This window comes from Eublepharis macularius, chromosome 10, assembly GCF_028583425.1.
Source record: "Eublepharis macularius isolate TG4126 chromosome 10, MPM_Emac_v1.0, whole genome shotgun sequence".
Taxonomy (NCBI): domain Eukaryota; kingdom Metazoa; phylum Chordata; class Lepidosauria; order Squamata; family Eublepharidae; genus Eublepharis; species Eublepharis macularius.
Window position 1 is genome coordinate 54113713 of NC_072799.1, and position 27923 is coordinate 54141635.

Genomic DNA, 27923 nt, shown 5'->3' on the forward strand with positions numbered 1-27923 from the left:
CAGGTACAATTCACCAGCATGCTGCACAATCTCCTTCTATTTCACTGGGACTTGTAGGGCCCCCCACACACAGTCCCCACTGAACTGAATGGCTGTTGCATAGCCGTCAGCGGATGCTGCGTTGTGTTGTACTTTTCTATAAAACTGAGCAGCCCCTTCCTGAAAAGGCAAAGAATGAGTAACTCATGTATTCTAGTAAAGTATACCATTGCTTGTGTTAAAAGAAAGGAATGTTTTTTTACAGCTCCACTGTAACAGAGCCAGTATGGTATGGAAAGCTGGTGTAATGCAATGGTTAAAGTGTCAGACTATGATTTGGGACACCCAGGTTCAAATCCCCGCTCTACCATGGGGATTCAAACCTGGGTGACCTTAAAGCCAATCACACACTCTCAACGTAACCTACTTCACAGGGCTGTTATGAGGATAAAATGAAGGAAAGGAGAATGATGTAAGCCATGTAGGGTTCCCGTGGGGGAGAAAAGCAGGGTATAAATGACAAAAATAAAATGAACATAATAAAATAAAATGTAACTCTGCTTAGAAGTCAATGGGTTTTAAAAGGACACACCTCTGCTTAGGATACCACAGTTAGTTTCCTAGATGGAAGCTAAAAGTAAAGTGCAGCTAGATCTAGTGTACACTGTATGGCAAAGAATACATATTTACATATTTACTATTTACTCCTAGTATAAAATAGATTACATTGCTGGGCTAGATTCAGAATTTAACTTTTGACTCAGTCGTAGATAGTCAAAGGTCATTCAATAATGAGTAAGGGACTAACTTAAACCCGCAGCTATGAAACTCTCTCAAATTTTAATTTACAACTCAGTTTTGTTCACTACCAAACGCTTATTAGCTTAGAGGGCTTGGCAACAGCTGTCACACCAAAACAAATGATTTGTCACATTATGATTTAGTAGAAAAGGCCCCTGAACAGCGATGCCTAAGTAACTGCCAACATGCGACTCTCTTCTAGTCAAGCACTTTATATCTCTAAGTGACTTTTCCTTTCTGTCTTTTAAATTACTCCAGAAGGTATTCTCCACAGAGCAATAACAACCTCCCAAACAGAGGTTTCATTTAAAGCTAAAATTTTCTGAGATCTTAAAGCTATGATAAAAACACTTAGAGGTCTTGTTCCTTGATCTTCCTCAAGGCAAATAATCCATAACATGATTAGGGGTCAAGTTAAATGGTACATCCTTGTAACTCCAAAGAATATTACTTTCTAGGTGGAAAGCGAAAGACTGAGACCGCTTCTTAAATGGCGCTTTTTAAAAGTTCTCTCTAAGGCCATATGGCCAAAGAAGCTATTCTCCAGCTGTTTCTTCTGCACTAGAGCACACGAGAGTTACCAGCTGCTGCCACAGCGGATGTAATGTAGCAAGTAGCAACCATGTCATTCACAGAGGAGTGGATCCAAAGACTCTCCTCTACTAGGAGGAAGGTCCCTCCTGCCAGATCTTCATTTGAAAATTTCATCACATGATAGCTCACTGAGACGGCTTTTTCATCTTAAAAGATGAAGCAGCAGCGAAGAATTAGGAGGAAAAGAGCCCCGCCGTGATGAACATGTTTTCATTATGTGACTGAACTATTAATATTATGTAATTACTATGTATTAATTAGTATGTAACCCCTGCACCATTTAATGTATCGTGTTAATGTTTATGCTGTGTTTCTGCTTGGTTTCAGCTCAGCAATCAGATTTCTGCTCATTCTCAGATTTCTGCAATCCAAGCCTCTATTGTATTGCTTATTCAATGTCCCAGTCCTGTTGACTGGGATTGTCTCACATGTGTAATCCACCTTGAGTCTCAGAGAGAAAGGCAGACTATAAATGACGTAAATAAATAAATAGGTTGACCCAATTCACATAAACAGCTAAACCATTTTCTCACTGCCAGCGCTATATGGCAGGCTAGCATGCGACCTCCTCTCCACTTGCATCCAAGCAGGACTAGCTCCAAGAGAGGATCAGCTTAGCCCACCTGAATATACATTCTCTCGAATGTACCTCCCCTGCCTTTTTCCTTCATTCCCCTTAGACTGTAAGTCTTTGATGACTATAAGCCTCTGTATTGATGTGAGCTGCTCTGTGAGATTACAGGCAGAAAAGCAAGATACAATTAAACAAAATAACAATGTTTTGCAATTGCATCCGAATTGGGGGGGGGGGGGGGAGTTTGCCCAAGTTGCAAGTCATCTGGAATTGCACCAATCATCCTGGTGATGGCGCTATCAATGTATGAATTACATATGACCAGAGCTCTAGCTAAGAGCACCAAGCTTCTGGAAAACACTACATTAGCAAGTGCCCCCAAACAGCTCTACAGCCAAATGAATAATACACCCACTTATAAAGCATCACCCCCTCCAAACACACACAAGGTTGTGTTGACATGCTTGGAACACACTGTGGTAGTGCCCTGATACCTGAAGTTACTGAGGCTTGCCAAATATACCTAAGGATTAGCCATTGCCCCCCTCCCCGAAGCAGCCTATAACAAGCACAAGCACATTAGCATTGTACAGCCATAACCACCCCAGTAACCGCAGTTAGTGTGCTCATGCTAACTATGAGCAGCTAGGATGGAAACTTACTGATAGAAGGAGGAAGTGTCCTCATACTTCCCCAGTCTGAACACAAGTGCCCACACAGTGTGGTTCTCAATAATACCAAATCTAAAATCTTAGGATGCGTTAGGTTTTCCTATTCCCTTTTCAACTAAAATCTGACAAGGTTTGGGGAACTGAAAAGTAATCCACAAGCCACTTCCACTGCTGGTTAGTGAGCAGCAGGAACAAAAACCATGGTAAAAAAGCCAGAGTTTTAGTTGACTCTAGAGTATTCGCTCAACACAGTGATGTCTTTTCCAGGTTCACGGTGGAAATGACGTCATGGGCTCAGCAATTCTCAGGATTTCACCCCTCAATACCTCCTGGGAATGCTGGTCTAGCAACCCTGGCACAATAATGAATGTTGCCCATTAAAACTGGAGTACTGAAATATAAGAAAACGGTAAACAATTTCTGCCTCAGAAGACCAGGTACACAGTAGAAAAACAAAATACTCATGTTTCTGAGAACTGGATACATGAAAATATGTATTTAGTTTAAAGCCTAAACCTTAAGAGATACTACAGAAGTCAACATTTAAGAAAAATAGAACTCCAACCACCACTATCGTGATCTATGCAGATTATAAACCATTTTCAACAACAGAGTGGCTTCTACTTTGGAAACAAACTCCAGGATCGATGTACTTGAACAACTGAACTACTTCTGTAACTTATATTGTAGAAAATTAGCAATGGGATAAGAAATAGTGACCCATTTAAAACATACAAACTGCTGTTAGCTCTGTACTCCAGTGCTATGTACTGCACCACTTTGACATTAAAACACAAATATATCAATATTCAGTACATTTTATTTGGTAAACATTTCTAGTATTCAGTAACATTAGGAGTGGTGAGGCACAAGGAAATTATTTTTAATGGGGTTTCTAAACAAGAATGAAATTACAGCCCTATATTACACATTTTCTAATAACTCTATCTATACCTATAAGGAAACCCTCCTACTGACTTCTTTTCCTCATTTACATATCAGTGCAGACCTATTCTTTTTTCCTTCAAGCCCCTTTGCCCTTTCAATCATGAAGCATATTACTCCACTGTCAGTGCAAAGCAGTTCCTAACAACAGGGAACCCAGCTGGGATAGGAAGAGGGCAGCAGGCTCATGCATTAACATAATAATCCAACTGTGTTCCCATAGGCCCTTAGGGCAGACAGCATATTAGGTAGGCCTCCTGTGCAGACCCAAGTGGAAGCTGCCTTATCACCTGCCTATCAACCTGTGGCAGTTACAGCCAACTCAATAGCACCAGCTCCTGCCAAGCTGCGGTGCCCAATTACTTTGCGACAAAGGATAGAAAGCCATTTTTCTATGTCTGTTTAATGTACCTGACGCATTTCCTTATTTATGATTTGAATTTCTGCATAGTTTCCAGAGGGACTGACTTATTACCTTTTGAAAGTCTAGAGGACATATTGCTGCATCTGGCAGGAATGAGTCCTTGAAATCAAATTCTCAATGCAAAGCACAGCTTTGCAGAATGTATCTTTCAGTCTCCCACTCAACACACGAGAAAAAGGTGGATAAAAATAAGCTCACAGATATTTTAAAGGCTGAAATTAGAGTGAAAACAGACAAAAGCCAGCATTCATAATCTTTGATTTCCAGCAACCTGGCCACACTTACTGAGATTTCTGGTAATTGACACTGCAAATCTTGGGCAATATATAGGGTTGCCAGCTTCCAGGTAGTGGCTGGAGATCTCCCGGAATTACAACTGGTCTCCAGGCCATAGAGATCAGTTCACCTGGAGAAAATGGCTACTTTGGGTGGTGGACTCTATGGAATTATGCCATGCCAAGGTCCTTTCCCTCCCCAAACCCCACTTTCTCCAGGTTTCACTCCCCAGATCTCCAGGAATTTCCCAACTTGGAGCCGGCAACCCTAGCAATATATGACCCTTTGATGCTTCAGAAACATATGCAAGCTGTATATAAAAATACATAAAACAGCCAGCTACAAGTGATTATATGAATAGACCTTTTATTAATTCCTGCTCAAAGTAGTCCCAACTTTCTAAAACTGGTTGGTATACAATTCAAACAGCTGCAGAATTCCTTTTCTATCTTGCTTAATTTAAGCAGCTTTTAAACAATACTGTAATTTTAAGCACCACTGATTTATTCTGAACATGCTCCAGTTCAAAAAATAGTGCAAGAACAAAAGATGACAAAGTGAGCCGATCATTGTAAACAAGAACACCTGAAGGAAGATTCACATTCACTGATGAAAATGTTTAAGAGATCAAAACCTTACAACTTTGCTATCAGGAAAAACATCTGAGTGACTATGTTAAATGGAGGTGGCAAAAGAAAAGAAAGATTCAGAACTAAGTGATAAATAAAAAAGTAAGTCTGCAGGGAGAGAGAGCATTCACCTAAGAGAACTCTACAAACATGTCTAGAAAACTGTTGATTTTTTAAAGACATAAATACAAAACTCTCTAAATGCACATAGGTTTGTTCATGATGAGAACAAACCATTAATTACCCAGGTCATGTGATTCCTTCCCTTCATGTAGGATGCCATGGTCAAAAATCCCAGTAACCATGACAGAAATAAGCTTCTGCTAGTGAGGGAGCCTGCATTCACACTCACAACTAATTGGAGTTAGATCCAATGCCTTCAGTCTCAGCATGCCACACAGAGGGGAAAGGGAGGGGAAAGGCAAGCCTGCCAATTAACCAAGTTCATTCCTGTCATGAACAGACTGCGGCTTGTTTGTGACATCTGATCTGCACCTAAAAGTCAGCTTCCTTACAAGAAGGTTAACATGCAGTCAATCCACTAATTTTAAAAAGCGGCTCACTGTGGAGCAGGGGGCAAAAGGTGCAGAAGAATTAGACACATCACCCTCATTTCTGTCTGAAAAAAAAATGATTGAAAACATTATTAAACTTATCAAGCAAATATACAGAAGAGGAATTCCTGATGAGGAACAACCAGTACACAGTTTTTACAGAAGAAAGCAGGGCTACAAAAGGCTTTGTGCGTGTGTGTCAACAGGAACATAACTAGTGATGAACCAAGAGATATTGTGGACCATATCCTATCTTCCACTGGTAAGAAGAGAGGGCACCTTTCTGACCGTAGAATTAAATTAACTTTATGAGGTCTTCTTCCTCAACTGCTAGAATGCATCTTTCCTTCAATACATGATTTGTGGAATTCCCTACCAGCAAATGCCACCATGAGCTTAGATGGCATTTAAAACACTAAACAAATTCATCTACTGTTACTTACCACGCCACCAAGCCTGCAAAGATAAAAAATGCACACAACAGAACTCCCCTCCCCAGTCTAGGCTGTACATGTATGTTATGTGCCATCAAGTAGCCTCTGACCTATGGTGACCCCATGAATGAAAGACCTCTAACACATCCTATCATTAGCAGACTTGCTTAGACCTTGCAAACTGGAGGATGTGGCTTCTTTTATTGAGTCAAGCTATCTTGCTTTGTGTCTTCCTCTTTTCCTGTTGCCTTTCACTTTTCCTGGCATTATTGACTTTTCTAGAGTTTTGTCTTTTCATCATGTGACCAAAATACAAAGCCTTAGTTTTAGCATTTTAAGTTCTAGGGAGAATTCAGGCTTGATGTGATTTAGAACCCACTTATTTGTCTTTTTGGCAGTCCATGGTAACTGCAAAACTCTCCTCCAGCATCACATTTCAAATGAAACAATTTTCTTTCTGTCAGCTTTCCTCATTGTCCAACTTTCACATCTGTACATTGTAATGGGGAATACCATCGTTTGGATTATCTTGAACTTGGTCCCCAGAGGCACATCCCTATCTTTAAGGATCTTTTCTAGTTCCCTCATAGCTGCTCTTCCAAGTCTAGGGTACAGATCTCTGCAAATCCAAGTTTTGCAACAAGAAAAAACTTTCTTTAAATTGGGAAGAGGGTTAAAAAAAAGCAAAATGAAACAAGCAATTACTGTGTAACAACTAAAAAGTCAGGCAGCTTGTTGCAAGGTGCCATACAAAAATATGATGGGAGAACAGCTATAAGGAAAAGAAGCAACAGTGAAACTACAGTCAGCTATGCCTTGCTTTCTCAACATAGCGGGAACTCCACTAGCTTTATGCCACTGGCAAACAAACAGGCAGGAGGAGGGTTGGTGGCAGGAAGGCCAGAAAGATGGGTAGGGAAGGAAAGCAGAAAGGGAGAATGGGACATTCCCCCCCCCCATGAATCCCCTTCTTGGTAATAACTTATTAGTCATGAAAGCTGTACCTGGAGCTTCCAGGCACAGAGGCATATACCTCAACACCACTGGGAAGCTATCTACTTCATGCTCTTCTTGTATCTAGTCAGCTGCTGTTGAGAACAAAATGTTGGTCTACAATGATCCTGGCCCAGTTCAGCAAGCCAATTCCTATGTTCTTTATTTTACCACATTAGGCAACAGTGCAAAATAAACAAAGTCATTTTCAGTTTTGTTTCATCTGAGTTTTTATTATTTTCACTTATAAAGAAGGGGCTACATGAATGCCTAATCACACTTCATTTATCATGTTGAAAAGTTTTACAAACCGCCCCACTTGAAAACATGTTTTCTATTCAGCCTATTATTCATATAGCTCCAAAAGCTTTCTAGGCTAGGCCAGAGAACTGCAGGGTGCTTTTTAAATTTCACATCTCACAGATTTTACTCTCAATACAAAGTCAAGAAGTAAATGTTACATTTGTAATGTTCCAAAATAGTGAGGGAACAGAAATACTTCAGGTGATTAGTTACATGCATTGAACAAAAAGGACGAATTCAGAGCACACCCATATAGGCAGCTCGTATGGAAGAAAAATGGGCTGCATCAGGCATCTGAAGAATCCCCCCAGGCTATACACATGCTCTACAGAGGCCTTTATATCCACATGGGATCCCTTCACAGCCCCATTTTAACTACTACAAAGTAGAGAGGGAGAACAGCATCAGCTTTTTGATCTTAGAGAGATCAGCTGGAACACTAAACATTCCAGTGAAAGAAGTCCCCACCTGAATCGCAAGTAACTCTCTCAGTCATAGATCTAGACTGAAAAGCAATGAACATGAAATGTATTGGAGGGAACTTCCTTCCACATTTATTCTTACAAAGAATAATAATTCACCCTACTTCCGTCGCTGCTAGGTAGAAGGCAAAACATCTACCAAGAACCAGATTTCATGCATGTTTAGCAAACAGAAGTGACATCAAGGCAAGACAAGGCACATTATGTTCCTAAATGGGCCTTAATCACACTGTGACGTAAATGTGATGTCCTAAGTAAATACAAGTAAATAAATGAGGGTATCCAAAACTCCCAAAGGGGGCCTATTGTACAGCCTGGTCTCAATATTCCAATGCTGTTAGGGAGATGCAAGCATACGTTGAGTCTCATGGTGACAAGTACTTCAGACCCAACTGACAGTCCTAAATTTACTTAAAAGTTGGTGGCAAGCAGGAAAAGAATGGGTGAATTGGGACTGTTAAAAGATGGTTAGCATCCCAAAAGCTCCATGCTCATGTAAACAGTATTCCTGCATGCCCACAGGGAACAGGAGTACATCAGGTACCAGTGAACTGCAGGGCAACAGTATGGCATTTGATAAAGATCACCACCACCCAGCTTTCTTCTCCAGCTACTATTTTATTTCTTCGGTGGCCCATGCTTTTATTATTATTAGACAGACTGCAATAAAGAGAAGTAATCAAGCCATGATGAAATCTCACCAACGTTAACAGCCTCAGTTTACTCACGTAGACCCCTGGCATCGCTAGTGAGAAATGAAAGTTTAAAATGTAACCTATTCTTGTAGCAACAATCAGCCCATTCTCCTTTCCTTTAGTGCTGTTAAATAAGAGTGTGAGAGAGAGAGCAAGCAAGAAAATGGCGAGGCTGTCAAGTTTGAAACAGATAAATCAATTATGTCCTTTAAATTACTCCAGAGGGCTTTCCTACTGGGGCTTAAAAATGTCTGCTCACTCAAAACTGTCCCTTAAAATTGCTCAACATGTATCAGAGGCAATAAATTGCAAATGCAATTTCATCCTGAACAGAGCCACTCTTCCCCACTCCCATAAGTACGTATCAACACATTAACATGACTTTGTGTATAAAGGAAGTGAAGTTGCAATGGTTAAAATGCAGACAACCGATCACTAAGGAGACCCTTGATAACAAAGACCAAACACACAAAAGCCAGAAAGAACAGGTCACAGAGCTGAGTGCTGTGCAGTCTGTATATTCTTTAAAATTCAGGGAGGAAACCAATCCACTGTTCATCGTATTTTGTCTAATGCTACAACAAAAGGTTATATCAACAACAACTCCCCCAAGATAATCTACTTAAATAAAGAGTAATTCGATTTTAATTATGAACAGTATTTGGAGAGGGAGGGGAGAGAAATTACTTAAAGATGTTCTGTTTGGGTTTTTTTTACATCAAGATAAGTACTCTTTCTAAAATACTTTGTTTTGCCTGTAATAGATTATACACAGCAGAAAATGTTTCTGTTTTCTTGTTTCTGCTAGAAAAACCAAACTCAGCTAGAAAAGCCATTCACAGCTGCATTCACATTCTAAAACCTTAATCAACAAAAGGGTTAATTAGGGATACAAATTTTCACAGACTGTTAATAACGGGCATGACACACACTATGTGCCCATAAGTAATTCTCAGGTATCTTTGATCTTAGCCCCAGATGATTCCACTTGCCTTCCATACCCCGACCCCTGGGACTCTCTCCGAACCAGACATCTGGCTACTTTGTTGTTGCAGACTAAGCTCATCCCATAAGAGCTCAAGAAATGACACCAGGCAAGGAGGCTCCTGGCAAGGGAAAAAACATTCACTTTCAGCAGATCCTGCAAGGGAATTGGCGTTTCACAATTGTCTTTGAGTTTCTTATAGGCCGTAGTCCTATGGTCTGCTTTTCTTTAACACGGCAAAGGGGGAGCCGGTAGAGGAAACTGCTTAGTACATCACAGAGATCCACTCATATTTCAAAATGCACTCAGACTACGAGTAAGGAAAATGTACAAGGGGAAAGAATAAAGGGTTTTTTAAAGATTAAATTATGAAAAGATTAAAGCTGTTTCTGTTTTCATCTTTACATTGTGTCTCAGAAATTTATGCTGCTGAGAATAGGAGTGTTATTGTTAATACTTATTTTGGAGTACTATGTTTTATGCGGGTAGCCAAAAACTTATCACCATAGTCACAGAAGAACTGAGAATTTGTCTTTCAGTTATTTTCTTTTGCAACTGGAGATACCACAGTACAATATGCCTCACCATGTTGTGAGTGGCGTTCACACATTTGAACTACATTTTTTCTTAAAACACAGCCACCAAATAAAATGTCAACAAACTCAGTATACTTTGGATCAAACTGAATCCTCACTAAGAACACCTTTTAATCAAGCTTTTTATCAATGACCAACTATGGTGCTTAAGCAAATTTTCAGAGATCTTAAAAATGTGAACAGCAGCAGCTAAGGCCCTTATCAATCCACATCTACACAAAACCAGTTATTTCTAATTTCCACTGGTAAGCAGACAGACAAAAAGCTCTGAACTCCCCAACAGCACAGGTGTTCCCTGCCTGGAGCATCTGGCCTCTGCTAATTAAAAAGAAGACTCTATCCTAACAGGTTCTCCATATTTTTGGAAGAAACATAGCAAGATCAAGGCCATACTATGCAAGTCCTCAACTTCCATTGATAATATAGTGTGACAGATTCTACTTCTGCCCTGTCCCAAGTAGAATCAGCTTGAATTTGCAAGGTAGCATGATGTTAAGCATTATGAGAACTTTTTTTAAAGTTTAAAATTAAAAGTGACAAGGAAGCAGAAAGCACAGGGTTTTACTTAGGAGACAATGTGCTGATGGACACCTGCTTCCTCCACAGGTAAGAAAGACACATGTGACATTTTAATGGTGCACACAAATAATTGTCTCACCTGCTGGATGTTCTGCTGGTGTAAAGGAAAGAGGGGATCTGCTCTGAACACCAAAAAGGCTATAATGTGTTTCACGGGACTGGCGTGGATTAAAAAAAAAAAAGCTATGAAACAGGGGAACTGGACAAGATAGAGCAAAAACATTGGCTGGGTCCAACCCTATCTTTATAACAAATAGTCATACCACTCAATCATACGCATCTTCACTCAGAACTAAATTCCACAGTGTTTTATAGGGCTCCCTGTCAAGTAAGTCGCAGACTTACTCGCATGCTCTTCTGCAATGTGTAACCATGTTGACTAAAATCTATACACAGCAACAACCAGCACCACAAAATTCCTAGAACTGTGCTCTCCCTCCCAACACACACTTACTGTATTCACTTCCTTCGTTTCTCCCTTTTGAGACCTTTTTGCTTTGGACAATATACAGTATCACTCTGCTATGAAAATTTCTGAGTGACCCTAGGCCAGTCACCATCTTTTTCGGCCTAACTTACCTCACAAGGCTATTGTGAAAACAAAATGGAGGAAGGGAGGATGAGGTACACCACCCTGAGCTCTATGGAAGAAGGGCAGGATAAAAATGTACTAAATAAATAACAAAATAAATATAAAATATCTTCTCTTCCTCCTCCTGAATTTTCCTCTGTCTCTACATGGCTAGGGATTCTCTCTCTCATACCTTGTACTCTTCCCTCCCAGGCTCAACCATGTCACCCTCTCTTATGCTGCACCAGCCCCACCTTCTACCCACATTCCTCATCCATCACACCATTGCTTTCTGAAGTGATGAAAAACTAATCCATCTGGAAGCGGCAGTGGTCAATATATACAACTGCTATTTTTTTAACTCATCCAGGCTGGCTGCAGGATAAATATTCCATTTGTCTAATGGACAGTCTGATCCAGTTTTACATCACATCTCAGTTTGCAGCTTCTATGAGTCCCACTTCTTTAATACTGTCAACACCTAAGATCCTTGATGGATTCATTTCCCAATGTGTATCCCCTTCACAGACAGACAAGGATAAAACATCTTTTTAATGCTTTAAAGAAGATAAGGTCGGTAAAGTTTAAAAAGAAGCACACAACGTCACAGCAATATCAATACTTTAAAGACATAAGTAGTAAATCAGAACAGACACTCCTTTCTGGCATGGTTAATGTACCATCCTGACTCAGCTCAAAATTTACAAATTCATAACCCCGGTGCCGTCTCCTAAACTTCAACAAGGCTACTGTAGAGTTAGCACTTCTATGACAGCTTGTCTTAATTTTATTGCTGAAAGCCACTTCAAACATTAAGTGCTTTTTTCAGTATACTGGGATTCACTGTGGGATTGGCTGTGACCGCTTATTAAGTGCAAACGTTTGACACACGTTTGGATTCACCACTGTGTAACTTGTGACAGCTTAACTATATGGGACAAGATATGGATCTCAACCTCATGTTTACCTCAAGCTAATGAAGGAAACGGGGAATTTACATGAGAAGGGCATATGTCCCATCCACCGGCTCATTCTCCCCTGCAAATGCCTCTTCTGGTTGTAATGAAAACACAATTTCTTCACAGTCCAGCCCAAGGCTGAAAATAAGCCCAGTTTATTGGGAAGGGGGGCAGTAATTACAAAAGAAATCCACCTCAAATAAAAATGGTGAAGCATTCCTCTTCTGACCTAACAGTTTTTTCCTACAAATACCCCACCACTCCTACATTGCTCAAACTCATATCTGCCTAGTTAACATGAGGCTCTGTCCTCAGACGTGGAATTTTTGTGTATATATAGTAAAACAAATGGGGAACCCACAATGACTTGCAGGGAGCATCTCATTTTCCCCTCCCCCACCATGTCCTCTTTCTCTTCCCTGCCCCCCACAGCCTTTCCCCCCGTACTCCTGCTTCCTACTCCCCTTTCCACTCACCTTTTCTGCCCCCCTGCCCTCACCTTTCTTTCCCTCCCCACAGCCCCTCCTGTATGGCCCACTTACATGGTGCTAGTTGAGCCTATCCTAGTTGCAGGGTGGAGAAGCTGCAAGGACTTGCAGGGGATACTTCACTTTTCCCTGAATCCCCTCCCCCACACTATTTCCTCTTTCCCTCCTCCTGGCAGCCTTCATAGGCTCACCTTTCCCTATGTCCTTCTCGCCGTCAAGCCCACTAAATAACTTAGCTTTTATTTGTCCCCCATCTTCATTTATATTTATTAATTTACTTCATTTATATCACATCTTTCTCCACAAAGGGGATCCAAAGCAACCTACAAAATTCTCCTTGCCTCCATTTGTCCTCACAACAAACCTGTGAGGTAGGTTAGGCCAAGAGTGTGTGGCTGGATCAAAGTCAGCAAGTGAGCTTCTACAGCAGAGTAGGTCGAACCTGGGTTTCCTACATTTTACTTTAACCACTACTACTCACTGACGTTTCGCCGGAGGGGGGGGGGCTGCTGTTAATCAGTAGCAAGCAGTCAGACTTGGGTGAGTCATGCAAGTCAGGTAGCAGCAAGTTGCTCATTGGTTGCTGGTGTCCTGGCCCCTTTGAATCCTCTGTCAAAAGCCAAAAGAGCCCTGGAAAGGACCTACTGCCGCCTCCTGACATTCTTATAGTATTTGCTTTATTTACAAAAATGTCAAGAAAGCACAGGTGGAGGCACAGAGGTATTACTATGGGCAACTGATCCACTATTCCACCTTTGTAATCCTGCACCCAAAGGAGCATCAGCCAACTCCAAGCAGTAGCTTTTGGGCTCTGTCTCTCTCGCTCTGCCTCTGCCCCAGCATTAGAACTGTGCTTCCTTTTCAAACAGAAATGCAGCTTCCCACTTGCGGGGGGGGGGGTGTTCATTTTCCCCAAGCCCAATGAGCGGCTTGAACAGACCCATTAAGGACACTGAGGTGAGATACCTATACTCATTCAGCAAAATTACTGTTCCTTTTTTCCCTGGTGGCATGCTGGACAGAACAATGATTCGAAAGCTAAGCTCCTTTCAACATCTTATGAAGTCTTTAGTTTCATTCAAATGTGGATTGCGGCAAAGAGTCAGATCTTCAGTATTACTACTTCTATATACAACAGAAAAATAACTTGAGCCAATCACAAAATACTCAAAACCAGGCCAGCCATAGACAAAGTGAAGATTTCTATATACTTGGGGAAACTCCCCAGGTCTGCAGAAAAATATGGCTTTATAAATAAACTAAAAGAAAAATGGAAAACAAAACAAACCTCATCAGATTGAGGACTGAGCATTCTCCCACAGAACACAGAGAGAAGATGACAATGGATTAGAATTTGCCTGTTCAACTCCCTGAGAAGTTACAGGAGCCCAGAGGGGGAGATTGGCGGCGAGGGGAATTGTTTATTCCATCCTCCCAGCTTGTATGCTCATTTTATAAAAATGAAAAAAGGGAAGGAGGACATAGCTTTCTTTCACTGTTATATCATTTTCAATTAATTCATTCTTTCAACAATAGTGAATACTCTTAAATAGCTATAATTTTAAAGTTAAATGATGAGGTTTTCATTTGCTTTCCAAGCAGAGATAAAACCTTTCTCAAATAGACTCCGGCTGCCATGACCTTGGTCTATGACTTAAGAGTTCACTTCATGCAATAATTTCCCTTGCCCCTTGGGATTTGCTGAGGTTTCTTTTCAGAAAAAGGTTTTAGATTTGGAGACATTGCTAGATCTAAAAATGTAACCCCTTGTAAAATAATCATTGCTTTTTCAGCCTGGTATACAAATAAAAAAATAAGAATTTCATGTAGATTTCAAAGCATAACAACCATAAATAGGAAGGTTCAATAAATATTTGTGTGAACATTCATTACACTTTTATACTGAAATAAGGAAATTGCCGAGGTATAATTAGCAAACTTCAGCTGAAGAAATGGTAGGGGGGAGGGGGAGAGATTGAGCCAAAGTCAAGCCAAGTTCCGATTTGGGATTCTACCAGCCACTGACTGCCATCCACCACTGAAAGGACCCAGTGTAAGAGGAACAGGATTGGAGGATGCGTTATCATCACAACGCAGTTCTCTCCTGCCCTTTACCCAAAACCTTTAGAGAGAAGGTGCCATCAAGTTACAGTTGACTTATGGTAACCCCATAGGCAGGGCTTTTTTTCAACAGGAACGCGGTGGAACGGAGTTCTGGCACCTCTTGAAAATGGTCACATGGCTGGTGGCCCCTCCCCTGCTCTCCAGACAGAGGGGAGTTTAGATTGCCGCTGGAGCAGCGCAGAGGGCAATCTAAACTCCCCTTTGTCTGGCGAGCAGGGGACGGGGCCACCAGCAATGTGACCATTTTCGCCGAGGGTGATTTAAACTTTAAAAAACTTCCCCCTTGTTCCAGCTGACCCCAAGTGACATCATTGTGCAGTCCTGGGAGCAAGCGCACACTTTGCACACATGCATGTGATACCAGGGCACCACCTCCCGCCAAGAGTTACCCCCTGTGCTGGCAACCCACTGAGTTCCACCACCTCTTTTCCCAGAAAAAAAGCCCTGCCCATAGGGATTTCAAGGCAAGAGACAAACAGAGGTGGTTTACCATTTCCTGTCTCTGCACTGCAACTCTGGACTTCCTAGCTGGTCTCCCATCCAAGTACTAACAAGAGCTGACCCTGTTTAGCTTCCAAAGTCTGCTCTGCTGTTTCCAGATTCATAAACTTCTGCCCTCTGCCAGTTTTAAGAAACGAAGCACTGGTTATTTCAACAACTCCGCTAAACATTTCTGCATAAAAAGGGGCCCCTCCATAACTTGCAGAAAACCTCTTCTATCTTGCCCACCACATTGCCATTATTTAGGTTCTAAGTTATTTGCATTGAATATAGTGGGAGTGGTAACTCAGTTTTCTTTGACTCTAAACCAAGCCACTTTGCAAGAAGTTTTCCAAAGATATTTGACAGGCAACTTCTGCAACATTTTTAAGTTTACTGAGCATTATCGTTTGTTATGCATCTTTTTTTGATAGTTCAAAATCCTCCACTAACAGCTGCCCTCTGACCTCCACTAACAGCTGCCCTCTGACAGGATTTTCCAAAATCCAAATCATTCCATTCCTAAACACACAGGACTGAAATGTATCTAATTGTGACCTCTCCTTCAAACTTACCTTTCTTCCATTGCTGTTAGCCTCTAGAATCTGAAGCACATGGAGGTAATGAGTCATGTGCTCACATTCCATAAGATAACCAACCAAGAACTAAAACTGCAATAATTTTTGCTACTATTTCAGCACACTTAAATGATAATATGACAATTCATTTGCGGGGTATTCTTGCTGGAATCCTATGTACTGTACTCATTGTTAAATAAGAGAGGTAGTTGCAAAAACTGCTGAGAACTCTTTGCTATATCTGGCAAGTCCTAGGAGAAGTGCAGTTCCTTTTTAGGCTTCCACTAACCAACTAGCAAAATTGAGACTCTTTTCAATTCATTTACATACAACCTCTGCCTTCCCTCTACTACTATCTCATGAGGGCAGGAAAGTCTCCCCCCTATTGCTAGGCACCCATGCACCACAAGCAAGGAGAGCTCCAGAATATTGCTTTCCAGTCTCTGAAACATTATGTATAAAAGGGCACAAACCACATTTGAAAGACTTTGGCTGCATTCAGATACCACAATAAACCATGGCTTGCACAACTGTGGTTAATTTACCAGCATAAATTTCAAACCCAGTTTATACATAAAACCCCAGTTTTTCTGCTTTTTGCCTCTCCCATCTCGCAGCAGCCTCCTTTATGTACTTGTCTGTGGCCAGACAACTTCTCATCAGACTATGGCTTGCAAATTCATATATCCTAACAAAGGACAGTTAATAACTGTACTTCATAAACCACCTACAAACCCTAGTTTGAAATACTAGCTTGGTACCTACCAAGACTGTACCATCTGCATTTGTACATCATGTCTAACCGGCATTTTCTTAAACTATGGTTTACAATGATGTCTGAGCACAAAATTTTAAGAGAGTGCAAACAAGCAAGCATGAGACCGGTACTTTGAGTGCTGCTTCTAGACATATTGTTGAATATGCCTACCTCTTTCTCCTCAGAGGACACCAATGATCATAGAGGAGAAACAATCTGGATTCATTTCACCACTTACACCATCTTTTTTTCAGTGGTATACTCTCTAAAGCTAGACTGGACCTATTAATTTACAGCTTGTGAAAGAAGCCACTGAGAATGAGAAAAGCAACCTTAAAGGGTGATGCTTTTTAATCATCTTCTCATCCATACGAATATTGGTGAACACTCGTTCAGGCAAATTTAAAGGAACTGCATCCCCATTTTGGCACAATATCTAAGCTTGTCTCCAAGATCTCTTCCACTGTATAATCAGTGAGAAAGGTGGACTATAAAATTATTTATAGTCTGCCTATAAATAATTTTTAATATCATTGAAGTAACCTCTAGTTATTTAAGATCACTGAAGTAACCTCTCCACTGTGAATATGTTTTTTCTTCAACAGATTTCTCCTAATGTTATGAAAAGGGGTCAGGCGACTTGTCCCATTCAAACACAATTTGAGATTTTTTTTCATGTAGATGACCTATAAGATTCATCTTTCTATCTTGTCTGAAAGAAGGTGAGATCTAATTGGCAGAATACATAACAATACTAATCAGCTTCTATGTAGCAAATACTTTGTTCTGAAAGTTTTATAAAACCATGTTGATTGAAAAAAAAAACTTACCTCATTCCCACCAACCGCTTTGGTTAATATCACCGCTGAAGATACAGGAGGTGGCATGCAGCCTACTGTCTGCAAACTGAGAGAGATAAAACACACACACAAATGTAATATTCACTGAAATTAGCCATCGTGAATCCACAGAGAAGAAAGGGGAAGATTACTCACGACATTCAGAAGCCATAATTATGCAAGTCCTTTGTTTAATGATGAGATTAACAGAAATACAGGGAGATCACTAGATCTTCACACACTGACAATAAACAGATCTGATACTTTAGACAAGCCTGAGCTACTTCATACGCAGAGCACAATCCTGAGGGGGAGGGGCAAAAGTGCTCAAGGAGCCAACTGCCTAATTGTGCAACACAGGCTACATTGGCCAGCCTGCAATCATGGGATTTCTTCACATTTCTCACCACAGTGGTGGCTCACACATATTTGGACGATGGGTGCAATATGCAAGAGCATGGCCATTTCCACATGTTGTTAAAGCAACAGGCTACTTACTCAATGCTGGCGGGTTTTTTTTACAGATTCCAGATGCCTCCGATTTCAAAGCACAAGCAGGCAGTTTGTCTTTCGTCTGATCAGTGTCCTTGACCCGGCAGAGGAAAGAGCCGGGAAATCCCGGTCTCAGAAAAGACGCTGATCAGACGAAAGACAAACTGCCTGCTTCCACTTTGAAATTGGAGGCATCTGGAATCTGTAAAAAAAAAACCCGCCAGCATTGAGTAAGTGGCCCGTTGCTTCAACAACAGGTGGAAACGGCCTATGACTCACCAACAGGGCAGACAGGAGAGAAGCAGTCACAGAGGGCCAGCAGACCCCTGTGGACCTGTCCTCCCCAAAGGGGGGAGGCGCTGGCCCTTTGCTGCTGTAACAGCGCACCCTGACTCTTTCCCACAGGCATGCTGACCCACAGCACCACCCTGCAGCCTGATAGCAGTGCCCCTGCTCTGCAGTCATGGCCAAGTATGTCCCAGTATGAAGCAAGTTAAGTTCACCACCACATAACCCCCTTCAACAGGTCCTCCTCTTATACCTTGTGGCCCCTCACCCAGGCAGCCCCAGCAGACAGCCCCAAGACAGATGACATCACAGTGCTCAGCCAGTGGGGGGCTGCCAACAAGTATGGCCCCCTGTGGATACCACTTTAAGGTCACACACTGCCAAGCCCAGGGTTTCCCCATCCAAGTGACCCCATAAACATCCATATATTCACTCTAGTTAAGTATTGTGCTTCCCTTGCCCCCAGGACAACCCACCACCCATACAGCCAACCCCCAGGCAGGTCAGCATGCCCACAGAAAGAGGACCACCTCCCAGATGGCAGAAACTATTGGTAACTTGGGAGGCTGCGTCCTATGGTGCCTGGCTCTGCTCTCGCATTCCCCAGTGACATATTGGTGTGGCTGAACCAGGCCTTGCAAGCAGCGTATCTACCACCAGCCCAAATGGACTGAGGTGGAAAAGGAGCTGCTTATATGGGTTGCGGAAGAAGCAGGCCAGTGTGGTGGCCCTCACCACAGCCAGCCACTGACTTAAGCAGACAGATTCAGTTTTTTGTAGTTTAATCTTTTGTTTTTTAAACTTAATCATGTGGACATTCATACCCAAGCAGCTTTTATACTTCAATTCTAAACAAAGTACACAAAATCAATCTGTGTATTTTTATCTGTGAAGTCTATTTCCTTTTCCTATGGGTGTGCAAAATGATCTGTATACATTATCTCAGATTAGCTTTTCTTTCAGTAACACTCATGTCCCAACTTCCAGGCAGATCTTTGGCTTAAAAGAAACGTAACTATTTGCCTACAGTAGCTGCTGCGGAGAATTCCCAAGTGCATATAGATTCATCTTGTGCATGTCTACTCAACTCTTCTGATCACGGCCACAGTTAATGATTTAGCTTGGGCATGATTTGATGTAACCCTATATGCTAACAAAAAGGTAGATTCATCTCATTAGGGGACTAGTTCTAATCTCTAGAGACAAATAAGCTGCTTCTAAAATAGAAGTCCACATTAAATGCTTTCCTTAAAGAATTAAGTACAACATATTGCAATAATTCTTAACATCTTTCACTGATGTTGGTACGCAGGTAGTTACACTATGATTTTCTGTAGCTTTTATTATATGGTGCTCCCCTTTCTATTACAGAATGCGGGGGAACCCTTCATTTTAAAATTAGAGAGTGAAAAGACAAAATTAAAGTGCTGAGAAACTCATGTCTGCCTATCTGAACAGAGTGAAACTGAACATGCTGTTGTCAGCCCTTTTCAGTTGATACATCTGGGGGTACTGAACAGCACATACAAATAGCAAATGCCACCCACCACCACTACCACCAATATGTGTAGTTTGATATCCACTCCCAACATAACCACCAAAACAGGCTATGGGTATTCTTTGGTATAAACATGTATTTAACATCCATTTTCCCACCTCTACATTCCTTGAAACCTAACACAACAAATTCAGGACTGAAGGCTCGTCGACAACACACATGATCCGCTGAATAACTCGTTACACATAAAATTAGTTGACAGGCCTTCACAAACAAGCCCAAGATTTTGAAAAAGCAATCCTTTACATATCTTTTTTTCCCAGCAGCATGTGTCAAAGTATTAACCTACACAGGAAATCACTTCATTAAAAAAAATCCTACTGAAAGCACGGTACTGAAAAAAGAGCAGTAAATACTTCACCGTTGAGATGTTAAAACCTACCCTTTTAAGAGCCATTCATTTATAGGTGTGATAGATAACAGCTGAAGAAATAGCCATATTGCTGTTGGGAAGAATACAAGTGTGAAGATCTGGACAAAAAGATGCAATTTCACATGCATCAAAGCACTTGTCAGCTCCTGAGAAGCAAAGAGAGGAGAAAAGGTTGCAATTGTAACAACTGAAGAATAATTTCTATGGTTTAAAATGGTATCAACATCGTACAACAGAGAAGCATGGTTTTCAAAAGCCCACTCTTTGAATCCATAAATAAACCATTCATTCCTTTAGATATTTAAAGTAGCCTATTGCCTACTAATGAAACATAAACTAAAAAGTCACAGTAATAAAATGCAGACTGAATAAAATCAAACTGGGCAGGTAGCACCATTAGCCATAAAGTTAAATATTATATTGAGAGCTTTATTTACTAGGCAGATTTTCCCCAAGGTTAGTCCTCCTCCCACCCCCACCCCCCAAAAATAATAACTACTAAGCACACTTTGAACTGATTTGCCCCCTTGTTATGAATTGACAAATATATTTCTCTCATGTTACATAAACCTACCACCCTAACAGTGAAATCCTAAACAGAGTTACTCCAATCTAAGCCCACTGATTTCAATGAGCTTAGACTGGAGTAACTCTGTTTAGGAATTCACTGTAAGTGTACAACATCCACAGTTGCCTTCATTTTATGCATGAAGATGACTGATATCAAGCAACTACCTTCTTATCTGCAAGCAAGCTATGAGCTCATTTAACTACAAAAGTATTGCAGAGCATGAACTCTGTATCTCTGGTTACATGGATTTCCAGAAGGGATACATGAAAACAAACAAACAAATACAAGCCTGAAGATAAATGCTCTCCAGGAATGTCATCACTTAATCTTAGAATACTTAAAGCACATCCACACAAAAGTCTCACACACACATCGAACAATATGCTACAACCCATATTTCCAATAGTAATATTCTCACACACACCACAGGAGGCCAGCCTTACAACCTGGTCACCCTGTACTGGTTCTAAGCCAAACCACTCGCCATCCATCAAATCATCTCACAAACTGAATTGTGAGGATGAGCAACCCTGAAACAACACACTAGGGCATCACTCTTAGAGCCCTCCAGTCATGTTTGTTTCTGATGATTCTGAGACTGTTACTAGGTAAATGCATTCTAAAATGCACTTTCTACAGGAATGCAGAAATAAACTCTTCAAATATTCTAAGAAAACTGACCAGACACCAACATTTAATAAAGCCCTTACAAACCATGGTTCTATCAGACAAGATATAAACACTAATTGAGTATTGCTGATGCTATGATGTGGTTCCATTTTGTCATTTCACATTGCAACCTAATGCTTCTTGCTTTGTTCAGATATTATTCAAAAGCAAACCATACTATTTTTAAGTGGCAGTGAAACTTTAGCGCCCATTGGCATTACCTCAGTTTTCAGGGACAGCCCACTGTTAAAGAAGATGGCTGAAACAGCTATGTATGTGATGGAGATTTCTGGCTTCAGTGGTCCTAAAAATACACACAAAGCAAAGTAAATTAATGCATGCACCAGATTTATTCTTTGTGCAATAATCCATCAGTCTTTATCCCTGCTCTCCCAATACGCACACACATATTAGTCCGGCCCATGGCTATATGTGGCTGTGAGTTCTCTCTCACACAGACACACACACACCCCATAGCCAAGAGCAGGAAACCCAAACTGGCCACTCAGCCCAACTCTCAGAGAAAATTTGGTGCATTTTGGGTCAGTAAGAAAACATCAAAGAGGCAGTTGTGTATGTCAGAAGAAACAAACAGAAAGGTACCAAGATTCAGAATATTACAAAGAACTAGCCCCTTATTTCAAAAATCTAATACAAAGGAACAAGTATTGTCGAAGGCTTTCACGGCCGGAGAACGATGGTTGTTGTGGGTTTTCCGGGCTGTATTGCCGTGGTCTTGGCATTGTAGTTCCTGACGTTTCGCCAGCTGCTGGTGAAACGTCAGGAACTACAATGCCAAGACCAAGGCAATACAGCCCGGAAAACCCACAACAACCAAAGGAACAAGTGTTTATTGTGTATAGTCAAAAGTCATTACAAGCAGCACAGTGGATTAAAAGAAAAAAGAACATAAACCATAGATATTAATGCTAAAACAACCAAGTCTAAACATTCTCATGTTAAAATATGACATCCACTGGATGCAACTTTTTCTCGTATTTTCCTTGCTGCCAAAGCAAACAACAACCGTTTGTATGATATAAATGGCTCGGCATCCAAAGGAAGGAAAACCAGCTTCTCTGCTTCCAAGGAAGAGTTTTAAGTTCTTCAAAAACACTATGAGAAATTTGGTTCTAGGCTCTGCATGGAAAACATCGGACAGAATGTAATGGGATAAGTCCTTCGGAACCAGAGCACCAAAAGTGCAAACAGTTTCTGGGAATAGTGATAATCAAGCAAAGCTGTTGGCTTGGTCTAAAAGCCAAGCAGAAGTAAATGCTATTCTGAGATTATGATGGTTAATGGTGGCCAGATAAGATGCTATGGCATGGTGCCTTTTAAATAGTGTATACCAGGATGAAAATATGCAGCTACAGATTAATTGTGTATCTGAGACAGCATCATGCTTGAACACCCAGTCACGAACACTGATGACAACCACAGGAAGTCTGTGGGAATCATCCAAGATGGAATAGTGGTGGAAATATTATCATCACAAACTATTCATGCAGAATATTTCTATAGCACCATGAGACACTGTCTGCAAAGTAGACTGGCAGTGTCATTCCTTAGTTTTTCACAGAACCTGAGCATGGCAACAAGTACACATGCCCTGACTGAAGGCAAGCCCAGTTCTACCCACATCAGGGCTGCTGGAGTGTCTCTAGGTAATAATTAAAATTATCTTTAAAAAGAGATTTTGAATGAATTCCAGTTTTGTGACCAGGAGATCATTATAACCCCAAGCCTCTGATAGCTTCATTAAATAAAGAACAAAACCAAAGACCTTCTTTAAAAGCTATAATGCCAGACATTTAAAAAGGCCTACATCTATCATTACGTCTTGTTAATTACTATAATTTTGATTGTATGCCACCTTCATGTGTATTTGCAGTAGGAAAACTAGAGTTTATATTCGGATAACCAATGGTGTGATAGATTTTAATGTTTACAACAGAATCCTTCAAGTCCAGGTACAAGTAAAAAAAAAAAGTTAGCTTAGTTCCCACATAACAAATGGTGCAGGTGAATAGCCTTGTGGCAGGAGTGGCAAAATATCCAAGTACTTTTTTCCTATTCTGCTTTAAAAGGAGGGCTGGGTGATAAAAGGAGAGCTGGGTGATGTGCATTCCCTCCAAATCACAAAGAGGCTAGAAGGATAAGTTGGAAGAAAGAGAGACAGCACCAGGACAGACACCATGCTTCACTTTAAGATTAATCAGTTTCAGCTCCTATGTTTTGTTTTATCATTGTACTGTACTTTTTGGGTGTTATGAGCCATTTTGGGTCCCTCTGCGGTGAAAAGGAGGACACAAATATTTAAAATAAATAAATGGAGAAGCTCACAGGTGGTGATATAGAGCAGGCATAGGATGTAGGTCATATCATTTCCATGATGTCACAGGCGCTTTCCAAAAGGCATGCATTACATTCTTGAACATCATTCCAAGCAGCACTTTAAACAGCAATAGTTTCTAACTGATAAAATAACTATATATTCTTTGAATGCTAGGAAAAGCAGAAAACCCTGAAACACGTTTGAGGGGGGAAAGCCTGCTGCACAAGTGACCATCAAGTGTACATCTATTGTCCTATTAAACTGACTGTCTAGATCAGGGGTCCCCAACCCCCAGGCTGCAGACCAGTACCGGTCCATGGCCTGTTAGCAACTGGGCCGCACAGGAGGTGAGTGGCGGGGGAGCACAGAGCCGGCTCCAGGGAGCAGGCGAGGTAGGCCATTGCCATTTTGGGAGGGGTGGCCGCACCTTGCCTGGCCGGCCTTGCACTTTTCATTAGAAATATCAAAATACTCCATCTGGAATCAGCCTTACGCAACATTTTCCTCGGCTTTATAAAATAAAAGGAATGGTAAAGTTTATACCCTATACTAGGCAAAAAGATTCTCAAATCTCAATGAATTTACACAGGGACATGTGAGTAATTGCCTTCTCCAACCCAGCTTGGAAGAAGGTGTCAAAACTTTGTTTGCTGTAAAAGGGATCATATACAAAATAATCAGGTATAAGAGAGGAAATAAAGTTGTGGACACCAAAAGCTACATGGCTGTAGGTCCATTTTCAAGTTTTGCTTTCCAAGAACCAGCTTTTCTCAATAATGCTAAACAGTTCTTTAGTGCCCCAAAACACACAGACATAAAAAAGAGCAATCATCATAGGGCATTTATAAGCTATTTAGTCAGGTTATTTAGTCAGATAAAACAAAAAACCACTATAAACCATAAAAGTGAGCATTAAAGATCCAAGCAAATATTTTCATGTCCAATTCTAACTCCACCTCAACCATAAGAAGTTGGCCTGGCATAAAGGAAACTGAGAAACTGTGTCACCTACTTGTAGCTAGGCATAGGGGGAGGTTGTGTTTTCTAAACAGCATAATAAATCAACACAGACGTAAGTAAATAATTATTCCCCAACCTTTTAATCGCTACTTGTCTGGCAATGCCACATGTTTTAAGAGCAGCTATTCAAGTGGCTACTGAAAAGGCCTCCAAGCTTATACCTAAACATCTAGTGGAAGAAACCAAGTATAGACCCATAGCCTTTGTTAAGATAAAGCAAAAACCCTTGCTCTTATTTTTTTTCTTGCCAGCACATTGTAGTTTTTTTAATAGCTCACTTCCTAAATAGAAAAGTTCGTCTTTCATTCTGTAGTTATAGCTATTGCCACTGATGTGACGAGCACCAGCCTCCTCTACAAATATTACTAAAGCTGCAATCCTAAGCACATATATTGAACTCAATGGGACATACTTTGGAATAAGCATGCTCAGATACACTAGAAAGAGGACAGTATATACAATAGCAGAAGGCCCCTGTCTGTTTAAGATCTGACAAAATCTCTGTCCCTTGCTCTACATACATCCCATTTGGACCACAATGCTTTACCATTTGCTTAATCAGTAAAAAGCAATAAAATCTCCTGGATTATATTCATATCAGTGACTAAAAAGCATATATACTTAAAAGATAGTTTGGGTAAACACTGCACAGCATTATCAGCCATTCCTGTAGAGCCAAGTAAAAGTGTTTAACAGAAAGTTACATGAGATAAGAAACGCTCTCCCCGAAGGACATCATAGAACTGGCCACTCAATTAGAAGTTATATGGAGCAAAAACAGCTACTGCTGGGAGGTGGTTGACATACTAAGCCTAACAAGTTAAGCAGTTCTAATCAAGGATCCATTTACTCTGCATCAGTTTAAAAGCCTCTCTGTTTTGTTGCAGCTGTTTTCAAAAACATGTCCATTGCAATCCTATGCACATCTGTCTGGAAAAAGTCTCAATGGGTTTATATGCTTGCTTCAGATTACTGTATACATAAAAGGTTCTTCCTACTTGCAACCTACACAACAAAAATATTATTGATTTTTGATAGTGTGTGCGCTACCTGCAATTGTTTTGACTGGCATATAAACCAAAGTAGCAAAGATTGCAATCCTAAAAATGTTTCGCCAGGAGTAAACCCCACTGAATAAAATTGGACTTACTTCCAGGTAGACCTACATAGGATTGCTCCTCAAGTCATGCTTTTCTTCTCCACATATGAAAACAAAACCAAAGCCACTACTTTACAGACTAGTTCATAAACCGAGAGAAACTGATATGCATAATTCATGTATTCCAAGCAGTACTCTCCACCAGAGAAGAGGTAATTATCCCAAGTTGAACACTAGCAATTTTCCCAAGTGAAATGGATACATCAGCAGGATGTAAGGAAGCCACGCACTGCTGCACTGCCAGTCAACAGATATTTGTTTTAAGTTCCGTTTCAGATCTGTCCTGAAGTTGAAAAGTTGCCTCCTAATACAACAGTACATTATGCCAATTTATGCTTGGAGAATTAATCGAACGCGCACATTTCTTCAGCTGGCAAATTACGAGAGTGATTAACAAAAACCAGACCGTTTCCAGTTTGAGAACCGGTCCGTCACACTTCAGACACGCACAGGAGACCCGAAGTCTGCGCCGGGGCCGTCAACCTCCCCCGTGCCGAAAGCCGCGCGCAAAGCAAACCGCGCCGTCCTGGCTCGCGTGTATCCCGGCACGGGGGCAGCCCGAGGGGAGCTCCGCTTTCGCTCGCCTCCCTCGCGGCTCCAGCTGAGGAGCGGCACGCGGAAGCCGCGTGGGTCGCGCCCGCTCTCTCCGCCGCGGTGTGCAACGTGGCACACTCCGCTGGGCACTCTCAGCGCGCTGAGGGAGACGCCGGCCGGGAAGGCTGCGCGTCGGGACGGTTTTGCCCGGCGAGGGAGCCGGGGCTGCAGAGCTGCCGGGACAGCGGCGGGGTTGGCGTCCGGGGCGCCTCGGAGAGCGGCAGAGTTTTCCGGGCGCGCGCGTTTTCCGGAGCCAGGGCTCCCGCCTTCTGCCGGGCAAGCGCGCGCCCTTCTTCGCCTCGGGTCTGCGGCGCTGGGGCACTTCTGGACTCGACTCCGCGCCTCCCGGCCGCCGCCTGACGACCCCCCCGAGAGCTCTGCGAGGACCCCGGGCCCTCCTTTGTTTGCAAACACGCCCTGCGAGGGGGGCCGGGGAGGCGCGCGAGTTGGGGACCCGGCAGGCCCCTCCCGCCCCCCCCCCAGGCTGACTCACCCCCTTTCCCCCCGAAGGCCGGCTCCCACTTGGCCACGGCGATGACCAGGACGATGCCCAGGATGAACCACTCCTTCCGCAGCCGCTCCAGCATGCCCATGGCGGGGCCCGCAGCCCTGCCAGGAGACCGCAGAGGGCTTCCCCCGGGCGTCCCTCCGGCCAACCGGCTCCGCACCAGCCGCAGCCACGGCGCTCCAGGGAAGCCGCCGCCGCGGCCGGGAGCAGGAAGAGTGTCCGGCGGCAGGAAAAGTCGCCGCGAGAGCCGCCATCGCTACCACGTGCCTCCTAACAGACGCGCACTCGAAAAGCGCGAGGGGTGCGGAGGGAGCGCTATGAGGCAGACCGGCGGGGAGAAGGGGAGGGGGGGCGCCCCCTAGGACGGAGACGACCAGGGCCGGCGCTGCCAATAAGATGCATATTGTTTTCCTGGGCCGTGCCGTGGTCCAAGGAGAGTGCAAACCTCCCGGGCAACGCACCCGCAGCTGCTTTCAAGCACTAGCCCGGCACCGCAGCTCCACCACCCCTTCTGCCCCTTCGCTGGCTGAGGAGGAGGATGGAAAACGCAACCCCTCGCAGCACCCACCGGGAAGGAAAAGGCGCGCAAAGCACCCCGCAGAGAGGCAGAGGCTGCCCGCCGTTTCGAGAGATTACGGCCTCTCTCTGACGCGCGGCGTTTGACGTGGAAGGGGCGTTGCCTGCGAGCCAGTTCCTGGTGTGGGACACGTGTCCGGGGGCCCGGCTGGTGGGCGGGCGCCGGCGGCCCTCCTGAGAGGCAACGGGGGAGCTTGTGCCGTCTGCATCAGCTTGCCAGCCGGGCGGGGGGACATACACAGTGGTGTTGGCAAGCAGGGCGCGTGAAGGTCGAGGTGAAAGTGATATGAAAGTCCTCTAACATTAAGGGCTTGTAAAAGCAGCTAGAGGTAGCAATATGGTTGCTGACCCCCCTTTGTTTTTCGAATATAGATAACTTGTAGTTCGGATCATGCATCTGACGAAGAGAACTTGATTCTCGAAAGCTTATGCTACAATAAAATTGGTTAGTCTTAAAGGTGCTACTG

General features: G+C 42.5%; 1 protein-coding gene across 2 annotated transcripts in view; it reads right to left on the bottom strand.

Moving 5' to 3' along the window:
* The window catches only part of SLC10A7 (solute carrier family 10 member 7), a 176831-nt gene extending 149700 nt beyond the window's left edge, over window positions 1-27131 (bottom strand). The window contains exons 1-4 of one of the 2 annotated variants that reach the window (XM_054990307.1): window positions 26866-27131; window positions 21483-21565; window positions 20031-20167; window positions 17302-17377 (exon numbers count right to left, since the gene is read on the bottom strand). In XM_054990307.1, coding sequence (XP_054846282.1) covers window positions 17302-17377; window positions 20031-20167; window positions 21483-21565; window positions 26866-26965 — 396 coding nt within the window. In that variant the 5' untranslated portion in view covers window positions 26966-27131. Of the gene's footprint in view, window positions 1-17301; window positions 17378-20030; window positions 20168-21482; window positions 21566-26865 lie in introns of those variants that run through there. The other variant, XM_054990308.1, reaches the window with a different exon arrangement.
* Between the last annotated feature and the right edge of the window lie 792 nt (window positions 27132-27923).